This window comes from Cinclus cinclus, chromosome 7 (assembly GCF_963662255.1).
Source record: "Cinclus cinclus chromosome 7, bCinCin1.1, whole genome shotgun sequence".
NCBI classification, from domain to species: Eukaryota; Metazoa; Chordata; class Aves; order Passeriformes; family Cinclidae; genus Cinclus; species Cinclus cinclus.
Genome location: NC_085052.1, coordinates 12,328,813 through 12,352,451, shown reverse-complemented (window position 1 = coordinate 12,352,451; position 23,639 = coordinate 12,328,813). Strand labels below are relative to the sequence as shown.

The following is a 23,639-nucleotide window of genomic DNA, read 5'->3' as shown; positions in this document are numbered from 1 at the left end:
TGGGTTGCATGCAACATTTTCCTTTACCAAAGCACAGGAAGTTTTGACATTTCTGGTGAAAAAAGGCAGGCAGACCAGAATTGTTAGTGACTGTTGATCTTCTGGCTGGATAAACAAGCAGAGATGAATCATTCAGATAATAAATGAAATTACTGTTTAGCAAACAAAAAATAACTACAAAAGGATCTTCAATCTCTCTAATTTAAACAGGAATCATTCAATAATTCTCAGTTCTGTCCAGAAAGCAAATTCAGCCCTGGGTGTAATGCCATGGCTTCCCAAGGAGCCCGGGCACCACAGGGAACCAGCACAGCCTCGCTCCCAGGATGGCAGGCAGCAAGGTCAGAGGCAAGGAATGAAGGGCTGCATAACATCACAGAAACTTGTCTTAACCTCCACTAACAGCAAGGGCTGAAATAGCTGATGACTCTTGCTTGTGTCAACTGCTGCAACACTTCAAACAGCAACTACTTAACTAAGCACACAAACCACAGTCAACCCCTGCTGCTCTTCCTGCTCCTTCCACTTGTCTCCCAGTAACACCTAGCTTTAAAAAGCATTATTTTATGTACTAAATGTGATTCCCAAACAGATTGAACAAGAAGGGGACAGCCAGTTTAACAGATTTCTGAGCCTCTAGTATTAGCGCATCCAGAACACAAACCCAGGGAGATTTGGGAATTACTCACCCCATGAGAATACAACAACAATCCTTTACGGGAAAACAAGAAATCTAAAACCTGTGAGAGTTATTTCAATTTGCTTTCATTTTATTTCCCAGAAGCCAAAATTAATTCTTGATGTAATCACTGTGATTACAAATTCAGTTATTTAAGGTCCATAATTTCTCAGAAGAAAAAGATAAAACCTTCAGGCTCTTCTACACAAAAAAAAACCTGTTTCCTCAACCCAACCATTAACAGTATTTCTCAACCCTATGCAAGGAAAGAGGCAACCACAATCAGGGAACACAGGAACTATCTACAAAAATTAAAAGTTTAACCTAATTTTGGCTTGAAAGCAAACAAAACCACTGTGGAAATGCTGTATCAGACAGCCTTGGATTCTTTTAAATTCTGAGTTAATAGGTTCTTTAATTAAATGACTCTAAAAAATACTGCTTTATAAAATAACACATGAAATTGTACTTTATGTGTAATGTAGCATGCTGATACTAAAACTTCTCTCAGCTGACATTCTCAGACATGCTGGTAGTAGAAGATGATCACTGCAGTGTGTGCATGGTAGCTGTTACTATAGAATTCCAAAAGGAAATGCCATGTCCCTACCAAAATTAAGATTATTCTAGACAGCAAAGACGGTTATGGTAAGTAGATCTGTGCCCTTAAATTCGTAAGGTGCAAGAATAAAACTGTCTCAAGCTTCTAAAGTTCAAAATACATTAAATGGTTCTGACTTTTCTGGTACTGAATCACCTCCTAAGGCAGACTTTTGGGGCTACCAATGATCATTGATTTGGAAAGAAGAAAGAGACAAGACAGGACTACTTCTTTACAAGACAGGTAATTCAATATGTTCGATTATCAAAATAATCATTCTTCTGAGCTGGCAAATGTATGACTGTCATCAGTCTATTTCTGATGTGAGAGTACACAACAGAAGGGGATGTCACATACAGATTTTGGCAGGGTCAATGACTCTGCCTGCCTTAAGTCGTTGAATATGAAGATTGTGCCTGGGATATTTTAAAAAAACTTTACAGAAAACTGGCCTTGCGATGTCTGAAAGTATAAATGCAGAAAACTAGACGAGGAGCTAATGACACTGGAGAGGCCTCTGTCCTTTTCCTTGGCCTATTTATGTGTTTTGAATGGTCTCCAAAAGGCTTCTGCTCAGCATGCACCATCTGGTATGCAGATACCATTTCCAGATGTTAAATTACACATAAACTGGCTTTTTATATTGCTTTTTTTTCTTTTTTTTTTTTTTTTTTTTTTACTCAAGACAAGTAGTGTGTCCATGTGAAAGAGTAGGTAAAGGATAACATGACCAATCAGAAAACACAACAGGGTCTCATGAATGCACTGACTATAGCATATTATTGTAATACTTCACTTGTCCCACTTCTTCATTATCATTTCAAATTAATTTATTATAATTGTAATCATATTCTAACACTGCACTCCTTAAAGTCCCTGCAGTGGATAAGTATTTTTTCTTGTATATAAGCTATAAATAGCTAATAGTGGTCAGATAATAAAAGCCCACACCGAGAGGAAAGGATGACTCTGAGACATAAGAAAATAAATAGGCAATTTCAAAGGTTAATTTCCAGTTTGAGTGGAAAAAAGTGAAATAATACTTACCAGTTATAATATTTTCCATCTGCAAAAGGCTTTCCAACCTAATTACATTCTCATAACAGCTAATGAAATGATCTGCGACTATTATCTCTGTTTTACCATGGAAGAAGCCACAGGACAGCAGCTTACCCCAGAGGGGTCCAGATTTTCAGTTTTCAGCTCAGACCACATCCCATGTCTTTTTCTGCCTCACGCCCAGTCACTCAACTCCCCAGAAGGCACTGACTCAGCTGGAGCACTGTGATATTCCAGCCTTGAAAGCCCCAGATTTTTATGTCCCTGGTACTGCTTTAGGATGCTTGAAACATTCAAGAGTTTTTTCCTTTCATCAAATTAAGCATAATTTTGTGGATAACAACACATTTTCTCTATGATAACAGGAACAAGGAACATTTGAGTAAAATGAACAGTCAGATAAGTGAGGACAGTGCTGAAGCTCTCTTTCCGTCAGGATGAAAATTAGCAACAAACTTCATGCTCCACACCAGCCCCACTGGTATCACCCGAGTCCTTGGGAAGTGCTGCCATTTCCTTTGCACAAGGCACAGAAGTTGTTTTTCTGTTACTGAAGTGAAACCCATAAACCCACAACTTTTCTTTTTTTTTTTTTTTTAAACATTTATTCTTGAACAACTGTTTTTCATGCACCCCTTAAAAGCACTGCCATAAGACTGTCACAGCTGGGAAACACAAACAGAAAGCATGTGCCTGCAGTCATATCCAACACAGATTAACAATGATACACTTCATTACTTAAAAAGTGGCAAGATGTACCAATAAGGTGTTTATCAATCAAACCTGTTCATATGTAACTACTTCCTTGTAGATAAAAGAATACAAGGAACTGATCTAAATATAAACTGCAATTACCTGCAACACTCTCCAAAACTGCTCCTTGCAGTTGCATCATGAGCCTATGTAAACCTTCCTGCCCTTCATTTAGCCTCTGACCCCAGCTCTGACCCTCACACTGTCCCCAGACACTCATCTCTCATTCAGCCATCATCTCTCATTCCTTCTCACAGTAACCAGATGACCATAGCTGACATACTGCATTAACTAATCTATTATTAGGTTACCCGGACACTCTACCTCACATTTTCTCAGCTCATATACACAGCAACTCTAAACTGAAATATTAATAGTGATAGGAACTTCTTATCCATAACCTTGGAAGTGGTAAAGAGATAGAAGGCAGGATGGTACATGACATCCTCAGTTACAGCCTGTGTGATACTATAACCTAGGATAGTGGGAAGTGAGCTTTTCATCTTTTCCTTCCTTAAAATGCATAACATGAAAGTCTGACTATGAAGAAAATGGTAGCTTTATTTCCTCTTATCAAAAGTCAGAGGGAACTTGCCTGTTGAGTATCTGGAAGATGGAGAAGTCATGCAAACAATTTTATGAAACTAAAAGATCTCATGCAACCTCCCAAAGCTTATCTGTCACAAAGAATGGGCAAAGTTTTACGAATTAACTCGTTCTGCTGACACAAGCCACACCCCCTGCCATGCCTCTTCTTGAAATGAGTCACTGATGTGGCTAGCCCAGGTAGGGGAAAGAAGAAAACCTATTCAAAAATTACTCTCCCAGGACACAGGAGAACCTGCTGACCAAAGGTGTAGCCTGCTGTGTGCAACAAGGATGAACGAAATCACTTTGTTATTCAAAGTCAAGCATGCACAAGGGGCCTTGTCAAAATACTTAGTGGAATCTAAGGAAGAAGACTTATTAAGCTTTGGTTTTCTCCACACCCATAATCACTTGAAACTGTACCACAGTAACATGGCTTGTGACCAAATACAGCTTGCAGGTTACAAATTTAAGGGAAACACCTAAAATGAAAGCGCAATGAATAGTGAAATATACATTTACTAATAGAAGGAGCACCTGTTAACTGGAGTAGCCCAATGAGCTTTTTGCTGTTCTTTGCTTAGCTAGAAACAATATTCCAAACTAAGTCAGTATTCAAAAAACTTAAGAAGATACTCACCAGCAAGTGTATAGTCCATATCAAAACCGAAGCACTTTATCTTTTCCATGGCTAAACTTCTGTTTACAAAGACCCTGAAAAGAGAGAAGAAATATCACCAGATGTACGAGCATTTTCAAAATACTCACATTTTAGAATGAACACATTCTGCCACTGTCAGGATGTCTGGCTTCCATAGGTCAAAATCAGGAAATATACCTGAAAACAGAGTCAAGTCTTGTTTTTTGCGAGTTCTCCTGAGGCAAAGCCATGACTTTGTGGAATTATTCTAATTATTGGTATGCTGTCCAAAGACATACACGCATGCATGCACACACACACACAGCCTTCCATGTGACCTGCAAAAATTCCTAAGAATACCAGTGCAAAACTCCTGAAGCAGAATTCAGACCTCAAAGGATATGAGACTGGAAGCAGTAGATGCAAAGCAATAAAATTTGCTCGATTAAAACAAATTATTAGTAAGAGGTAAGAAGGAAAATAATATTTCTGTGAACAAATCCACAGCATTTGCCTCCTCTTTGAAACTATATCTGGAAATTCAAAGCAAACCCAAACAGATCCATTTTTATCAATACCGTTAAAAACATTTAATACAGCTCTGAAAAAAAGCAACTGAGAAAAATTTTCATACACAAGATATTCCATTTATACAGTGATAATTTTTATTTATAACTCCTCTGAAACTTGGCAACTGCTATTTTGTAAATTTGACTTTTACCATTAATGCTTATTATAATGAGACACTAGGCTGAATACTTCCAGGCCCTTTTAGATGACAACATTAATACATGATATCCAATTTAGTTCAAATAAATAACACAGTAAAGAAATAGGTCAGAGAATACGACAAAAGCTTTTCTTGCTTCCTGTTCCAACTACCACAGTAAGTAAGCTGCTTATGTTTCCCCAGAACTTTAAAGCATAAAGCAGATCTGTAATTCAACAGGACTTCTTTCCCCTGGATTATCTGAACTTTAAAAATGAGTCAGAAAAAGCAGATCTGTAATTCAACAGGACTTCTTTCCCCTGGCTTATCTGAACTTTAAAAATGAGAGTCAGAACTGGTCTGCGGGAGGGAAGCTGAGCTTTTCAGCACCCATCTCAGACCGAAATCGCATCCACTGCTCGAGCTGTGATGCCAAGATAAAATTCTCCCGTATGAGAGAAGTCCCAGAGCTTTTACTTGCATTCTGATTTCAGCATGTGAAAATTCTCAAAATATTTACTAAGTGCACTGCCCTCAGCACAGAAATTATCCTCTTAAGATGCGGCATGGGCAGCGCTGCCGGGCCGGAGGCGCGGCTCGGGGACAGCGAGACACAACGGGGACAGCAAGTGCAGAGCCGAGCGCTCCTGTGTTCGGGAAAGCTGGGAGAGCTGGAAGGGGCCCCGAGGAGGTTCTGCTCCTGTGTTCAGGAAAGCTGGGAGAGCTGGAAGGGGCCCCGCAGAGGTTCTGCTCCTGTGTTCGGGAAAGCTGAGAGAGCTGGAAGGGGCCCCGAGGAGGTTCTGCTCCTGTGTTCGGGAAAGCTGGGAGAGCTGGAAGGGGCCCCGAGGAGGTTCTGCTCCTGTGCTCGGGAAAGCTGGGAGAGCTGGAAGGGGCCCCGAGGAGGTTCTGCTCCTGTGTTCGGGAAAGCTGGGAGAGCTGGAAGGGGCCCCGCGGAGGTTCTGCTCCTGTGTTCAGGAAAGCTGGGAGAGCTGGAAGGGGCCCCGTGGAGGTTCTGCTCCGCACGCACCTTGCGGGCAGGTGCCGGCACAGCGCGCCCGTCCCGCCGGTGCTGCCAATCCGCCTGAGCCCGGATTTTAACAGCAAAGCTCACTCCAGGCTGGTGTTCAGTCCTCTTACCTCATCTCTCACCGACGTGCTCCTTGCTCAGCTCGCAGCAGTCTGATTCATCTACTTGTCTGAATCGTATTACAGAATTCCTTTAAAGCTTCCCTGGTACCCATGCAATTTTGCTTGGATCTGATTTGACTTCAGAAGATCATTATGCCTGAACCAAGCCTTAAAGTACTGTATATATCTTCTTGGACAGTGTTCTAGAAAACACATCTGTGGCTAATTTAACCAGTCACTGGATATTGTTGTTGTTCCACACAAATCCACTCGGAATACAGCTTCTCTGGCAATAGTACACTTTCCCCCTAACCTTGCACACTCTCTCTGGGAGTCACTGTTTCCTGGCAAAGTGCCTGCCTTTGACAATGGGGCTTGTCACTAAGAGGCCTTGGAGGTTATAAATGATGCTCTTTTCTAATAGATTTATGTAATACCTGAAGAAGACAAAGTGATAGGATGAACACTGGAAACCGGTAAAGAAATGCCTTTTGGAAATATGAGATGGGCTCTTAACTCACTAAAATTCTCTCCTGAAATAGTTGGCTTTTGAGTAGGTGGAGCAAATTATCTGAATCTGCAATCTGAATCCATGTTTGTCTTTTAACATCGAGACAGTTCTGATTTACAAGAGACCAAGGAGAAGCACTATTTAGTACTAAATGCAGTCTGATACTTTGTATAATGCATATGATTACAGCTGCTGCTGCTGTCAGGAAACATTATTTATTAGCCAATTCAGGCACCTAATTTCTGATCTCATGTATGTGCAGCTTGTTTCTGAGAATGCAGAGCTTTAAGAAGGAATAACATACCTCCAGAAGACACTAGCAACATTTTTTGTCTAATCTGCAGAGTCCAGTTCTGCTCTTGCCTTTTGGCTTAATCCCTGCAGCACAGTTTTCTGACTGTCTTTATAGGAAGCTAGCAAGAAGGGAAATTTAAAGAAGATCACAAGATCATTTCAGAATTGCAACACTTGGTAAGTTTCCCAAATGAGGACAAAAATCCCAAAGTACTAAGACATAGCTGAATGCACTCACAAAAAGGGTAATATGACAGTGCCTGTGAAAGGCAGAAACAAGGGAGCCGTGACCCAAGAGATCTGTTCCAGTCCAGCTTTCCCGTGTTTAAATGATGACACCAAACTGACCAAAAAACACAGAAAGATCTCTAAACCTCTGATAGATTGTCATCCCTTGCTTTTGTAGTGTTTAGAAACTGAACCCAAAACCAGCATACCTTGAGACTGATGATCTGGGAATGTTTTCTGAAGAACAAAACAAATGGCACCCATTAGTATATTTTTGTTCCAAAATAAGTCTTTTGACTGAAACGTGAAAATTACCATAGCAGCACCCTTTGGGAACAGCTGGTGAAGATGCCTCTTTCTCCACCAATTTACACTTATTGCCTATGACCTATAAACTGCACTGGCAGGGTCTAATCCCACCCCAACCTGGCAGATTGCAAGGCATCCTACCACCTGATCTGATGTGGTAATTACTTCACCCACCAGTGCTGCAGTGAGACAGAGAGCAAATATTAAAAAAAGCTAAAGAAAAGAAAGCTATTACACAACATGTTCAGGACAGGAAATGAGAACACTTTAATCAATTTAAACTTGCATATGCCTTGGCTGATTAAATGCAGACTAAACAGTGGTAAAAAAAAATAAAAATAAAAAAGGGGGCCATTTTCACTTCTCTTGTGAAGGCGCAGATAGATATTGGTTTACTTTGTAGGCACTCAGGACCTCAGTTTTAAATCCTGATAAAGAAATCTCCCAAGTAGCTACTTACAAATATTTACTCCCAGAAACTGACTGGCTTAATTTGGGGCTTTACTCAAAGTAGTAAATATCTGCAGTGTCCTAGCAACTAAAATTAAAAGCTGAGATTAAATCTCTAGTACAGTTTCTGGCAAGAACCAGGTGTTTCTCAGAAGCTGCAGTCTTAGCTCATTTACACTCAGCCTGACTACAAGAATACCAAATCAAATCATAGCATCACAGAATGGTTTGGGGTCAGAAGAGACTTTAAGGATCATCACATTTCAAGCCCATGCCACAGGCAGGAACACCTTCCACCAGATCAGGTGTCTCCAGGCTCCGCTCAACCTAACACTGGGTCTCTTTAGCTACAAAAAGGTTACATCTCCTCAGCATAAATACTATAGAGAATTTACAAGAGCTGTTTTTAATGACTATAAAGCAAGAGTAACCTGAGGGCCCTAAGAACCTCGGGCACCTGAGGGAAAAGATCCTCAGGTCACAAAAGGAAAGGATGAAATAACAAGTTTTTTACAGCTCATCCAGATGAACATAAACAAAGAAGCTTCCAGGTTACAAACATCGAAATAATGTCAGAATAATAGGAAGACTATAATGATCTAACATTTTTAGGCAAGGAAGTTTTAACATAGAATAATTTATCCACTTGCCAGAATCAGAAGAAATCACACTCTCCCTTCCCCTGGATTTGGTTTTTCCATTTAGAAAATAGACACTTTAAGTGGAAGCACTGGAGTTAAAATTTACGCTGATCTAAAAACTTAACAGCACTGGGAAGTAAGACAAAACAAACTGCAGGCACAGCATGAGAACACCCTCTGCATTCCCTGTGCTGAGGCAGAGGTGAGTATTGCCTAAAACCAGCTCCACACCCAGCTGCACCCAGAGCATCTCCTTAAACAGGACACTGTCTTTCTCTTGCCTTCACCCTTTCCTCCTGATGAAAACCCAAGCTTTACATTTCTATTATGAGAAATATCCCTGTGAGCCTCCTACATTTTGGACTCCCAGTGCAGTGTGGCTGGAGTGTCACAAAGTGTGGAGGATGTGGGGAAGGTGGCTGAGGGACCATATTCCAGCTCCATGGGCTCCCTGAGCACAGGTGGGACTGGGGGAACAGCGCCTGGACTTGGGGTGGCTTAGCCTGGCACATATCCCCACCTTTGGACAAAAGGACTGGAGGAGCTGTTTCAGGGAAACCTCAAAGCATGTTTCCTCCCTAATGAGTTCTTCCTCAAAGATTAAACCCTGCAACTTGGCTACAGCAGAAGGCTCTCAATGACTCCAGTATTTATTTTCTTTTTGAGCTCTACAGATTGTGCTGGGTAAGAGAAAAACATGTTGTATTGCAAGGAAGAAGGAACTGCTGAGCATGCAGCAGGGGAATCACACAGTCCTGATAACCACAACTCTGCAACTTATAGTGCTTTATATTTTACAAGAGAACTGATCTTGGTTTTGTTACTGTTCTTGTCAATCAATTCTGAAGCCGGAACCTAAATCCCAACTCTTCTCAAGTAACACTGGAGAGCAGCAAACACAGAGAGGGAGAAATTGTTTTATTTGTGCAAAATCTCTAAAGGATTGTATGCCCTAAATTAAATTGGCATGTGTAACAGTCTCGTAGTTTACAAAAAGAAACAAAATGCACAGAATTTTACAATTAAGGAGGAACATGGCTCACAATTCCTTATAGCGAGGAAATGAAAATGAACAATATGAGGCAAGGTTTCTGGAACACAGCACTTAATAATAATTATCCAAATGTGCCTAGAAATATCTTGCAGCAATTAGCATTTTTCTGGGCAGTATGTTTCACTGGAAATTAAATAAATACAAAGAAAACTGCAACACTGCTGAGTGGAACAGTAAATACAGTGGGAGCTGGCTAAGCATGACCTACATGTGTATTTAAAAAAGCCTGTGTTGGACCACTGGGCTTGAGCCAACCACAAAACAGGGCCTAACTAGCCAGAAGGCTCAGATTCCCACTTACTCAGGGTTTAGGAACTTTGGTTAATCTTTGCTTTATGGACAACTTCCATTTTTTAATATGCTAGAAGAGTTCAGAAGAAATAATGGGAACTAAATGGATTAGCATTTAATAGTCTCCCACACCCAAGTTCCCCACGGCCTCTTTAAAAAGGCAAATAATGAAATAAACATCCCTCTACTGTTATGACAACTCAATGTTCTTAGTACGACCAGCTAGTTTCCAGATGTGCTCTGCTTGGGGATTTGTGTCACTGCATGACATTACAGTTCTGGTCACAGATGACTTCCACCAGCAGCAGCAAACTTCCCCACTGACCTTATTTATCTGGTACAAAGCATGTGAGCAACCTAAAGAAGATACTGCCATATCATCAAAATATCTCATGTTTGAATGCTGGATGTTTTGGTAGCTGCCTTAGAGAAGAAATAAACGGCTTTAAATTTTCAAAACCAATGAAACTGGCTCTTTTGCTAAATCGTGCCTCTTTAGGCAGGTATTGACCATTCCATATATTAGTTTTTATCACACCATTTTGGTTTTATTTTTTAATTCTCGATTTTTGGGTTATATTTTTTATTCCTTCTTCAACCAAAAATGAATATTCTGAATATTTGTAATCATATTTAGAGATTGTATTTGGGCTTGAGATAACTTTAGGGGATGAAATAGTATCAGACAGAGGAAACAAAAGAAGGGCATAAAAATTTCCTGGCCACTTTTAGTAACGTTTCCAAGCCCCACAATTTCACCAGTATGACTGTCCTTGCACAGTTATAGTGACATGAAATGGAAAATCCAGTAATGACTGGAACTTCAAAGCATGATGAGGCTGTGTTCAGAAACACAACTATGAGCACTTCCCTCTGAAATTCCACAGGAATTAGATGCAAAGAGATAGCATTGCCCATTTCTGTTTTCTTTGTTTGGGTTTTCTTCCCAGGCAACAGCTAAGTGCCAAGAAGCTCACATATGGATTCCATCCCAAAATAACACTTGTCTGCTCCCTGAAACTATTAAAGCTAAGGATCATGGGACATTTACAAAGTAATTTCTTTATTATTAATTTGGCAAGTGGTGTGCTTTTTTATAAGCTCACCCGTTCTGCAGTCTTGACAGTCCCTCTCCCTGCTGCAGTGTCTAAAGCACTAAAACAAAACAGAGAGAGCCACATGCTGCCCTCTGTCACACACATGCCACCACACAGGTCCGAGGATGTGGCCAGCAGAACCTCCAGAGCTACCCAGTACATGGAAACACCACACATGGTCTGTCCAAATGTGTTTCATGAAAAGAGCACTTTCAGACTGGTGAAGATTTGTTCTCATTTTCCACCTCAATGAATTGATGATTTTGAAGCAATTTTAAATACAGCCAACTAAACAGATGAACAGTTTCAAGTCTCACAGCCTTGTTTATACAACATTTCCACCTGTTTGCAATCACTGATGATCCAGTAACAATTAAGTGAAGAAACAAGATTAGCAGTGAATAGCCCAGAGTCTACAAATTTGAACAAGCTAAAGTACATCTTTAATCCATGAAATCAAAACAACCAATTGGCAATCCTTTTGCTTTGTCATTATTAAAGTATACACTGTTTTTAATCCAGAATCTCAGTGTATAGTAACAGCTAAAATCACTTATATAACCACCATAAGATATACTGAAAGCAAACTGAAGTGCAAAACTGTGAAGCAACTTATTTAATACTCTGTCAGCATCAGCAGGAGAATTTGGATTAGGAATCATGATGCCATATGCCCTGCACTAGTCAGTAAACAAAGAGAGCAAGAAAAAGCCCCAATAATTAAAACAACAACAGAAGCCTCGCATTCAGGATGAGAAGACTCAAATTATTCTGATGAAAAATGGTAGAAGCATTCCCAAAGCCAGTATGTTTAACAAAAAAGGCCATTTCAGCCTTACTGCTCTGTTAAGCCAAAACCACAGATAAATAAATATAAGTGCAAATACCTGTTTCCTGGATCTTGGTAACTGTCAGTAACAAGAGTGGATGGAACACCAACTTTTTCCATTATTTGCTGTAACTAGATGGGGTTGCTATTTAAACCCTAAAGAGCTACGTGAGATAGTCCAGAGGGTGCCTAGAAGTGTTCACTCCAAGTTAAAAAATAGATACTAGGGCAATTTGGTGGCTCAGAGTCAACCTGGTTCTTCCCTAATTACAATCACATTAAATGACAGTACTCCTCCAGAACAAATGATCTAGTGATTATCCTCTACCAGGAAAAGTCAACAAGCAGCACCCGAGGGAGGTGGCCTCACAACCAGGCACACCAAGGAAAAGCCTCCCAAGAACTATACATCCATTTTATTTCTGAATTAAAATCTGTGCTGCTGATAGCACAGTAATGCAGTATCCTCTTACCAGTGACCTCTGCTAGAGAATGAGTAACATGTAGCTTGCAAATTAATTCATCTTCAGACCTCACCTCCAACAGGTGCCAGCAGTGTTGGGTAACAAAGTCTGGCAGCAACACCAGCTAAGCAAAAACTTTCATTAAAGTTGTTAGAAATTCCCTGAAGATAAAACCCCACCATTTCTCCTCCCCAACAGATTTTTCTGATTCTCTAGCTATAAAAATTTGATTCTGAACATTCTTGCCCATGGCATTCAGATATGATTACGATACAGTCATCGTACTCTGAGTCAGTATGCACTACACCAGTTAAACCAGTCTCCACTGGGACTTCTGCCAACAATTATCACATGTTGAACATCCATCCATCAATTATGATACAATTAGAAATGCAGCACCTGAAAAAACACATTCCAAGTAAGAATGACCACTGTAAACTATGACTATTAAGAGTGGCATCTTCAGAGGTAATTTTGAATAAAAGTTTCATGACCACAAGAACATTTATATATATTTTTAAGGTAAGCTATTTTGCTTTTGGAAGCTTTCCCCTTTATTTCATCTGAATTAATTTACAATTCAAGCATATCAAATCTGGTGTACTTCATGAGAACAAGAACATTAAATTGTTTGGTCTAGGTATCCCTACTGGTATTTAAGTAAGCATGAAGCAAACAAACAGTGAAACAAATTTTTTAAATTTCACACTTCAGAAAACTAAGCATTCCCAGCAGCATTTAGAAAATCTGAATGACTGAGCTCAACTAGGCTTTCAACAAAAGCTAGTCCACTTATGCTCATCTGTAAATGTGGTGTAGCTGCCAAGCTCCTCCAGCCTTTCATATTGGGCCCATAAAATAACTTTGACCAGCTTTAAGGTAACAAAAGCATAATAGGTTTCAATTCAATGTTCTTATTGGTTTTGCTTATAAGTCACTTTAGATTCATGCTTTCAAGGATCTTTCCTTTAGCTACTGGACTAAGAAGAGAGAAAAAAAAGACTGAAAGAAAAAGAGAAGAAAAAGAAGAGAAAGAAAATAATCTTGACAATGACACCTTGTATTTCTATTTCTCTTTTTTCATAAAATTTGCGGTGCTTCAGCAATATCCAAGAGTCAGAGCATACCTGGACCTTAGTGAAACACATCTACATCCTACAACTCATGGCTGTGACCAACACACGTATTCTGCATCTGAAGCATTAATAAAACACTAAAAAATATAATATCCAACACCAAGGGGAAGTAACTTCAGTCATACTCTATCATGTGAAATTTGCACTTTTTAAAGTAACATTACATCTGTTAACACTACAACCATGAAAAGTACCAGAAATAGAATTCTGACAACACTCCCTCTGGAATGAGGTTGTTTCTGATTCTCACAATACTGGATTATCAAAATAACTCCCATGAAACTGGTATACCAAAGCCATTAATAGCACAGATTTATACTACAGTCTTGGTATCAGGTTCTCTCATTCTCTCCCATTGCCTCCCTCCCTCCCTCTCACTCTTTGAAAGAGGATAGCAATTCCAAAACAAAAATGTGCCTCCCCTTAATGTATTTCCAATGTTGTGCTTTCCATGAAAATCTGAGATGCTAGCAGCATTTCTGCTCAGTATGTTTTACATATGACATTTCTACATGCTAAAAACAGGTACCTAAACTTTACCACAGACTAATTTTGGGTTACCAGATCCCAGCTCCTAGTGGGAAACCCTCCTTTATATGACTGCACTCCCATCCTCCATAATGAAATTCTTTCTGAAAGTAAGGATTTCTTACACAAGTAAGGATAAACATGATGAGGACTTGAATGTATGACTTCTTAAAGACAAGCACGCCTTCCTTTGGATCCTGTACAACATTTAGCAAATTGTCAGCACTTAACCACAACAAATGTTAAGGAAATACTTAGAAAAAAAAATATGCATTACTCTGACTTGATTTCCATCAATCTGAATCAGCAGTAACACAGCTGAAGTTTTAAATAAATTTATGACACAAAGGTAAACCTGTCAATGATTGCAACAAGGTAAAGATTTTTTCACAGGGAATGGTATAAAATCCTTGTCTTTTTACATGCTCTATATAGTTATATTCATTAAACGCTTCCACATCTGACAAATCAGCTGACAGATTCAAATAATGCCACCACTTAAGACTTGTTGCTCAAACATATTAATTGGAAATTGGAAAGCTTCAGAAACTCAACACGGGATCCATTATTTAGCCCTGGACACTGCAACTTGCAGAACCTGGCAAATCCTAAGATGCACTAAGGCTTTTTCCCAAATTAGATTCCACTTAAAGAATCAAAAGATACCTAACAGTTCCAAAACACTTCCCCAGAAATACCACCAATGTGAATCACAAATGCAACATGGCATTTAAGCATGAGGTTGAGAAACTTGACTTCTGTTTCTACATCAGACACACATTTCCCCTTCTGCTGAATATCTCGATCATCACACTGTATGACTTCTCAAAATAACCAAGCTAAACTTCAAAGATACACCTCCCACAGACAGAATACTGACAATTACTAGATGCTGTTGTTTTTAACTCTGTAGCAGTCCAGACATCTGATAAGGAGACAGACTTCATCCATCTTTTATATGCTCTATGCTTGGAACCTTGAGAGCTGTGGACTAAATTCTTGGCTCAACCAAACCTCCAATGTGATCTTGTAAAAACAACCTAGTGCCTGCACTTTGATTCCCAAACTATAAACTAAGAGTGATAACATTTGAACTCTTCTTTACTTACTGTAATTGTTTTACAGCAAAGATGGTTTTAGGTACACCTAATAGTGAAAAGGCTGGGCCCTTGCCTAGTGCTCCTGCATGCTCCTTTGGTCCCACAGTTAATCACACTAGGTGTAATTCTCAAACAATTTCTGACCCCATTTGATTTCCTCCTTATTCATATTTGTGCATTCCAGTGTCTAAGGCTCTGCTCTCCAAGTGTGCACTGCAATAATTATTACAAAACTTCTGAGTATTTACTGACTTTAAAGCTTCTATCCAACATCTGACTCTGATTAATCTTTTCAGTAAGAAGCATATCCTCTCTCACTCTAGTACATGTATTTCAACTCAGTTGTTTGCAAGTTCCTGCAGGACAATACTGTACCATCTCCTAAGTTCTCTTCTACAAACACTTCCATGCAGAAGAGAAGAACAACCTTCCTGTTTTACTAACAAGCCAAAAAAAACCCCAAGAAATGTGGGGTTTATGTTTAGTTTTGGAGCTTCACGGACGACTCACCGGTGATAGGCTTCCCGGCGGTACTTTTTCAGAGCATGTCCATCCATGTTTGCAGGGAGATCTGCTGCATTCTGAAGTCGGTCGCTCCATGAGGTTGTCATCTTCAAATGCTTACTAATTTCTGAAAGAAATAGAGAAGATTGCTTAAGTTCAAGGTTTGTTTTGCCAGAAAATTGTCTGTTTCCAGGTATGAAGGAACTCCTGGGCCACTCAGGAAGTCTTGAAAAGTGCCCAGTGGAATGACCTGAGTATGCAGGTCAAGTAAGATGCTGCTCTTTGAGATGTTAAAACAGAGCGCTAGGAAGGCTGTTCTGCATGGCTGCAAAGATATTCCTATCCACTGTGGTGAAAATGCATTCACAAACAAACACATTTACAAAGAGACCTTGTTTTCAATGCTAAAAAGGGGTATTTTTGATGCTAGAGTTACCAATATGCATTCGCTGTAGGTGACAGAAAACCCTTAATACATGACATAAATTCAGCAATGTAAACCATACAAGCCCCACTGGGACTGACCTTGCCCCTTTTACCACAGAGTGAAAACAAAGAGCCTTGTCCCTGGCCATTTGATCTGTAAGCAAAGACAGAGCTTCAAACTGATGCTAAATTAGCAGAAACAATTGGAAGGAAAGTAGAAAGATGATCCTTTGTCCTCTGCAGGTCAGACACATTCAGGCAGAGCAAGAACGCACTGTGAACCTGTAACATGAGTAATGCAAATACTGACCAGCAGATCTTCACAAACATGAGCACCCCTTCTCAAGGGCTGGCTGTCACAACCAAACCACACACAGTCCTCATCAGGAGGGCCCAGTTGTGAGGAAAGAGGGGCACCTTTCCCAATTCTGCTATTAGCACACTGGGCCAGTGTGCTTGCTTGCTCCTCCAGCCAGACACATGTGCTGCTGCATTCCCTGGCACCAGGTGGGGTTATGAAGCAGCCCATGGTGGATCAGTTCAGCTCACCAGTCCAAGTCCTCATCTATCAAAACCAACAGACCAAAGGTGAGGAAAGGCTAGTAGTCCCCACTGGTCAGCTGAACCCAGGCTGAATACTGCTCAACCTGCCACAATGCTGTCATTAGAGCTGGTGGGAAGAACAGGGTGGGACACACAACCCACAGTGATACCAAATTAGATATTACATGAAACCACATTCTTGTGTAACCCACACAACTGCTGGACTGAAGGCCTTGGCTTGTTTGCTCTTCTTAAAAGAAACAAAACCACCCACAAACTACATAGGTAATAATACAGCAACTGCATCTGGACACCTCTAACACATGACTGCATTCATTTTACAGAAGGAAGTTTAATGATTCCAGCAACGTAGAGAGCAGAGCAAGTGTTCAAACCAGCGCTAGAAGTCACAGCACTCTCAGTGTCACACACATGCTCCTCAAGGAAATCTGTATAACGTTTTCATTTTAAATTCTATTAAAGAGCAACAGTTCCAATTGTCACAGCACTTCATAGTATATTTACCTACTAGCTGCTGGTCATAAACATCAAACAGAAAGCAAATAGCTTGTCTGTAAAAAAATATGTTCCTCCTCCTCTTCCAGCATTCTCTGCTTGTCTCCCAGTCACTATAGCCAAGGTTTACAAATGCATCTTCTGCCACATCCTAAAGGTCACCAAATTCAGGCCCTGGCAGGCAGCCCAAGAGACCACATGCCATTACTAAGAGCTCTCCCCCTGAATTCCCTGCAATACACCCAGGAGAAGAGGTCACCACAGCAAGAGGGTGACTGGCCATTCCAGCCAGCCACAACTTCCACAACAGGGCATGCAGAGAGAATCAGCTTCCAAAATAGCCCCAGCCACAGCTACCAAGGGCTTTACAAGTAATTACCAGCTATCTATTTAAGCCGTGCCCAAAGGCAGAGAGAAGGCAGCACAGGACACAAAACTCAACGCCCCTCAAGCACCGACCTGCTCCCAATTTCACTGGGAAGGCAGGGCACCGCCTGCAGCAAGGCTCCTCTGGGACAGCAAGGGCTGCTCAGGAGAGGAGCAGTGTCCCTGCAAGGCTCACAGACTCAACCAAGACATGCAGCAGAGGGGAGTGATCTCAACACAGCAAACTACAGAAAGGACTTGTGCTCTCTGAGGGTGGAAAGCACCTACCCCATGGACATTTCAAGATGGTCCAGATGATCACCACCTTGGTCTGTTTTAAAGCTACTAGCCTAGAAGTCCAGATTTGGATCCCAGAGACATACTCATTGAAGACTCTAAAATGCACACTAAAAAGCTCTGAAAAAACTGTTGCGTGGCTGGCCTTAGAAAGCTCTGGGTCTAGATCTTCCAAACAAGTCCAAATCCAAGCTCCTGCTGTTTAGAAGGGGTACACCACCCAGGCAGACACATAGAAAGATTCAAAGATTTACACCCACAAACTATACCAGAGACATTGTGATCTGCCAGCCTCTTCCCATTTATTCCACTTCCCATCACCACACCACCATACCAGATGGTGACACAGGTACTAAGCTAGGACTGCTTCCAGAGGTTATCCATGCCAGACAGCTGACAGTACACACTGATAGTATCCTACAAAATGCCCTACAATCCAGATGGCAGGAGAATTTTAGCAGGCTACCTTTATAATATCCATTCCAAATTAAGGAATCAGTGAAGCAGTTTGAGCTCCTATGTGATGAAACCCTCTTCTACAGTACAAGAAATCAGACAGCATCATTTTGTGTGTGTTGAGATTCAAAAGTCTGAGACTTGAGGAAACCACAAAAATTTGAGTGTCCATAATTAAGCAAAGCAGGCCTGAATTATTTTAATAATCCAGCAATATTTTGCTGTAGATGCAATCAACAGAGTCTGCAGGCAGGACAAGGTTTGTAGACAGAGGCAGTATCTTTTATTAGACCAACTGGTATGGTTGGAAAATATAGACAGGCTCTTGGGTACACAAGCCTACATGAGTTTTCAAATTCTAAATGTTCCTCTAATGAAAAATATTCTTTATTTTCAGGTTTTTCCCTGATTTATTAAAATATTTCTTCTGATGTTCACACAGCATTAAGTAGCAAAAAATTATGCTACAGGTTTCTATTACACATACTCAAAGGAAGGCTTACAGCTTAGCAGGCTCCACTGACACTGTGACAACAGCTTGCTGCCCTGAAACAAAACAGTGACAACTGACAAAATATATTGTGAGGGATCTTCGCCACCCAAAAGTCTTACTCATGCAAAAAGCCCCATGGACTTCACTGAAATTATTCTGTGCTTCAAAGGTACAAAAATCAGCCTGCTTGCATGGGTAAGAAACCTGGGACCTGAATGCAAATTCCCTCTTCCAAATAGAGAGAGAAAAACAAGGATAGAATCACTCCATACGCTTGTAAGCCACTGGAATAAACATCTAAGAGCAGGCACAGCCGGGCAGGATTCTCAACTCTAAGCAACTGAAATCTGATGCATCTTTCTTTAGTTACAAATCTATTTTTGCAATCAATAATCTGTAAATAGCTTCACATAAAAATAGAAATCTTTACATAGATAAAACATGTCAGAACACATCCCCATAATTTATTGCAAACATGCTCCTTGCTTGTGCTGTCTTAATTAAGCATCTGATAGCATTTCTGGCACAGGATTCCTTCTGAAAAGGTATTTAAATCTCAGCTCCAAAGTTTGATACAGTTGTTGGCCAGCACATATGCTTTGGTCCAAAAGAACGTGAGATTTTTAGCATATATTTTGAATTAAATCCGTTTGTCAGATTTTAGATGATTTAAAGTATTATCCATACTGTATTTCTTCAAATACTCATATAAATTAAATAAAATGCTCCAAAGCATTTCCCTTCAAATTTTACTGTTACTTTTTAAATCTTTTTTTGGGCAGCAAATAGGTAGAAATTTCTGCACCTGATAATATCTGACATGTTCATGCTAAACGCACTGACTGCCTCTTTTTTTTCTGAGTTCATCTTGACACTTTGATGATGCATTGCCAAATCAGAGGCACACACACTAAAATGCAGAGATGAACAAAACTAAACTCTGGTGACAATCCCATTATTTCAAGGATATTCTCTGAGAGCTTATACAGCCGAAAACAAAAGCATCCCTAACTAAAGCCAAGGTTGTAGCGTACTCACACTGACTCACCGTGCACTACATCTGCCTCTTCTCACACGTTCTGCTTCAAGAATCATTAATACCTTGGCAGCACAGCCCACACACGTACGTGCACAGGGGAAAGCGAATACAGGGAAAGCCATCACACCCAACATTCTCTCCTTAGGAGCTCTGTGTCTAGTCGGAGCCTGTGGGAGGACAGACGAGTCTCGTGACACCCTTGCCAAGCCTGGAGCAGCTCCTGGCTCCCCACTGCAGCACTGCTCCACTTCAAAGTGCTTTGTGGGGTCTCAGCAAGGGAGGAGTGAACCATCCTAAAATTCTGAGGACTGGCAAAAGCAAAGGGAGCTGGAATAGGGCTGGCTTGTTCATGACTCATGTCAAATTCCTGGTCTGGGTCATGACACAGCCTCACAAATAGGGCAGGGGAGGGGAAAAGTGATCTTTTCTGCAGCTTAGAGGACCATCCATGTAAGTGTGGTTAGGAAAAGCAAGCGACTCCCTTTCTGGAGCATTCCACTCCCTCCACTGAGAGCAGAAGTAGCTTGCACCTCGTTCAGGCTAGACACTTGGGACAGCAAGAACTGAGGAGGCGAAATCCGCTCAGGTTAGCATCGTACCTCCTCCATTCTCTGGGATGGACAGCAAAAAGTGGCCAGGACTGTGTCATCCCCCTCAATGGCACCTCCCAGTGCCACTGTGTGAGCAGGGGCTGGGCAGGCTCCTGGCCTCACCACAAGTGCCATTCTCACACCTGCAGTCCCAAAGCACTTCACCAGCTCCCGGTCACATAATACATTTACAGGCAGCAAAAGTACTGTCCCCATTTTGTCAACTAAGAATAGCAAGGCACAGAGAAGGTAATAACACAGAACAAGTGGGAATCAAATGCAGAAGCACTAATTCCTCAGTCCCTGTGCTAAAAGTCAGTCTGAGTTCCTAGTGCTGTCAGGATGAATCACAGGTACACTGCATGCTCCTAGCACAGTATACTTTTACACAAATTCAAATTTCAATACTTGGCATCAACTGGCAGACAGAGAGGTCAGCCTGTACTTGTGAATGACAGAAGCTACAGAACAGCAGGCTTCTGATGGGCTCCAAGACATAGGGATTGCATGGAGGCCAAATGATGCTTTGATTTTATTCTGAATTGCAGCCCTAGACACTACCTCTGTTAGTTCATATAGCTCCTTCCCTCTCCTGCACAGCCCTGTGATGACAATTCAAACCACTTTTGTCTTTTACTGCCAATACTTCTGCTTGATGGCCAAAGGGAAACTGTTTCCAAAAGATGTTTTTAATTAGTGACGCTTTCAGAAAATTACTGTGTCCATGACTTGAGAAATAAGCAGCAATGCTTGTAAATTATCTAAACCAGAAAACTGACTCTTTTTTTCTCCTCTCTTTATGTCTAAAGTTAAGTTCTTCACTTGAAGATCTTCCACGTCAGTGTGGTTGCCTATCTGACAGCAAGGCTTCATGTTCCGTATGGCAGGACGAGCAAAACACATCCTTCATATCAGAATATTAAATTACTTCCAAGAGACACTTCAAAGTGTACTCTCACTCATGGTAATTAAGGTTGGGTTTAAGCAGGATAATTCTGTATACTGATTACAGGGTATTAAAGAGGTAGAGAGATGATGTTAAGAAGCTGTTAAGGTTAACCACAGACACGTGTAGTCAGTTTATAGGTGCCACTTGTGGTATCCAAAGATCCACTGGATTACATTAGATTGATAACACTCTCCTTGCTCCACGGATCATACTAAATCTCCTAGCTCCAAGCCTACAATCTCTGACACTGTCTCTGACTCTTCCTACAGGAAGGGGGTAGCAGTTACTCTTGGACACCACCACAGTGCTTACATCATGAAGCTGCTTTTTCAAATTTTTTAGTGAAATTGGTAAAGCATTCATTCCCAGTCGTATGTTCATTTGACCATGGTCTGACTGATAGACAATGGTAACTCATGGACTATTTCTGAATGGGTAAGATATAAGAAAGGAGAATTCTACTCATCCAATTTATTATGGGATTTGATCTCATTTCAGACTGAATTTTATCTGTTTTAAAGCCAGATACTAAAGTAATGTCTGTGTATCAAATACACTGTAAAATATATTTAACAAAACCCTATTTATTTTACATGGATTTTTTAATCATAATATTTCTAGTGACAACCACACCCACAGAATGACAGTGCAGCTCCTAGAGCTCCACCAATACCCCAGGACCCAAATTCACTAGACACACTAAAACCCAGAAATACCTTAATTTGGAGTTTCTTCTTGAGTCCATCCATTTCTACCCATGAAGTTCTGTTCTTTCAGGAGTTCCAAGAAGCACTAGTTCATTAAAATATTTTAAGTATTGTTTAATTACCATCAGTGTTATGGATAGCTGGAATAGAATTTTAAAAACTATGGAATTTGCAGTGCAACTCTGAGGAGCAAACCTCAAATCTGACCCTCTGAGTACCATGAGACTATCCATTCTCCTCCTCTATCTACAAATTAGTTTAATGCCTTGAAACAGGAAGTCCATTCTCCAGTGAGCTAATAAGCATATTTTCTGCATTCCATATAGCTCGTGCTTCTCACTATCTCTTCCAGAATTACCATATTAGTTATTTCAAATTTACTGCTTCTTACACAAAGAGTTTGTTAGGGGTAATGGTATTTGTCCACTTCTCTAACTCTAATGTGCCCCATCCTTCCAGCACTTAAAAAGAGAAGGGCCACACTTAAGGAAATGTGAGACTTGATCCAGAAGCACAAGAGCTACGCCACAGAGAAGAATTAGCAAACATGAGCTCCCAAAGAAATGCTGCAGCTGCAGGTCAGATATGATCCTTGGATGTACAAGACTACCAAGCAGGACGCCATTGTCTTTCTCTGTCACTGACACCAACTCTGCTGGAAAGCTGTCTTCAGCCAGCTGTCCCCATCCAGAATGACACTGATTATACTGAGAAAGAAGTAAAGCTGGGAGAGACAGTAAGGCTGGAGTGGAAGGCTGCCAGTGTACAGAGATTAGCTCTGCAGGTGATATGAAAATGGTCTAGAAGAATTTGCACACAGGCAAGCAGCGTGACTGTGGAGGGCTCTCAGTTTAGCAATGACAGAACAAGACCCCGTGACTGGAAGTTAAATAAATCAAACAATACAAAAATATTAACAGAGAGGAGAGTTAGCAAATTTCTGAAATACGTTTTCCATCATCAGAGGGCTCTAAATGAAGTGTGTGGGTGCTTTGATCAGCCCTTTTTGTTTTCACAGAGTCAAGAATTAATGCAGAAAAGTCAAATGGTCTGAGCTATACAGCACGGCTATCAAACTGAGTATCATGCCTCAGGGGACTCTTCCTCACCTCATACCCAAATGCCTCAGTGGATATCAGGCTGATGCACAACCAGTATTCAAAAGAAATCTCAAGAGAGTGGTTTCACAGGGACAGAAGGTGAATGGATAAACGAAGGCTCTTCTGAGCCAACACCAATAGAAACCATTCACTCTGATGGCCCTGGGAAACTTCCTCGGGAAAAGGCCTTCAGCAGCCTGCAGCAACCTCTGCCATGGAGGTTCCCAAACTGCTGTCCAATTGAGCACCTGCCAAAGGCAAGCACAAAGCTGGCTACAATGATGTTCTCACTGCCTTTTGTTTCCAGCTGTTAAATTCCAGCAAGAAACAGGTAACACAATTCAAATACTTTACTCACATTGTTTTTCCCCCTGTAAGCAATTGCTCTAGTTGCCCAGAGTCCTGAAAGATTAAAAACTAGAGATGAATTCGATCCTTTTGTTGTCATACAGCTCACCCTATAGAAATTATTTATAGTATTTTTATTTTGAAATATTTATCAGAATTCCCATATATTTGCTTTAGCTGAAAAATTGGGCAGTAAACTTTGATGCCAATGCCCAC

The 23,639-nt window shown here is 40.8% G+C and overlaps 1 protein-coding gene across 1 annotated transcript in view; it reads right to left on the bottom strand.

Annotated features, from left to right (window-relative positions):
• The window catches only part of NT5C2 (5'-nucleotidase, cytosolic II), a 60,236-nt gene that overhangs the window by 25,915 nt on the left and 10,682 nt on the right, over nucleotides 1-23,639 (bottom strand). The window contains exons 2-3 of the mRNA XM_062496273.1: nucleotides 15,600-15,720; nucleotides 4,321-4,394 (exon numbers count right to left, since the gene is read on the bottom strand). Coding sequence (XP_062352257.1) covers nucleotides 4,321-4,394; nucleotides 15,600-15,700 — 175 coding nt within the window. The 5' untranslated portion in view covers nucleotides 15,701-15,720. The remainder of the gene's footprint in view (nucleotides 1-4,320; nucleotides 4,395-15,599; nucleotides 15,721-23,639) is intronic.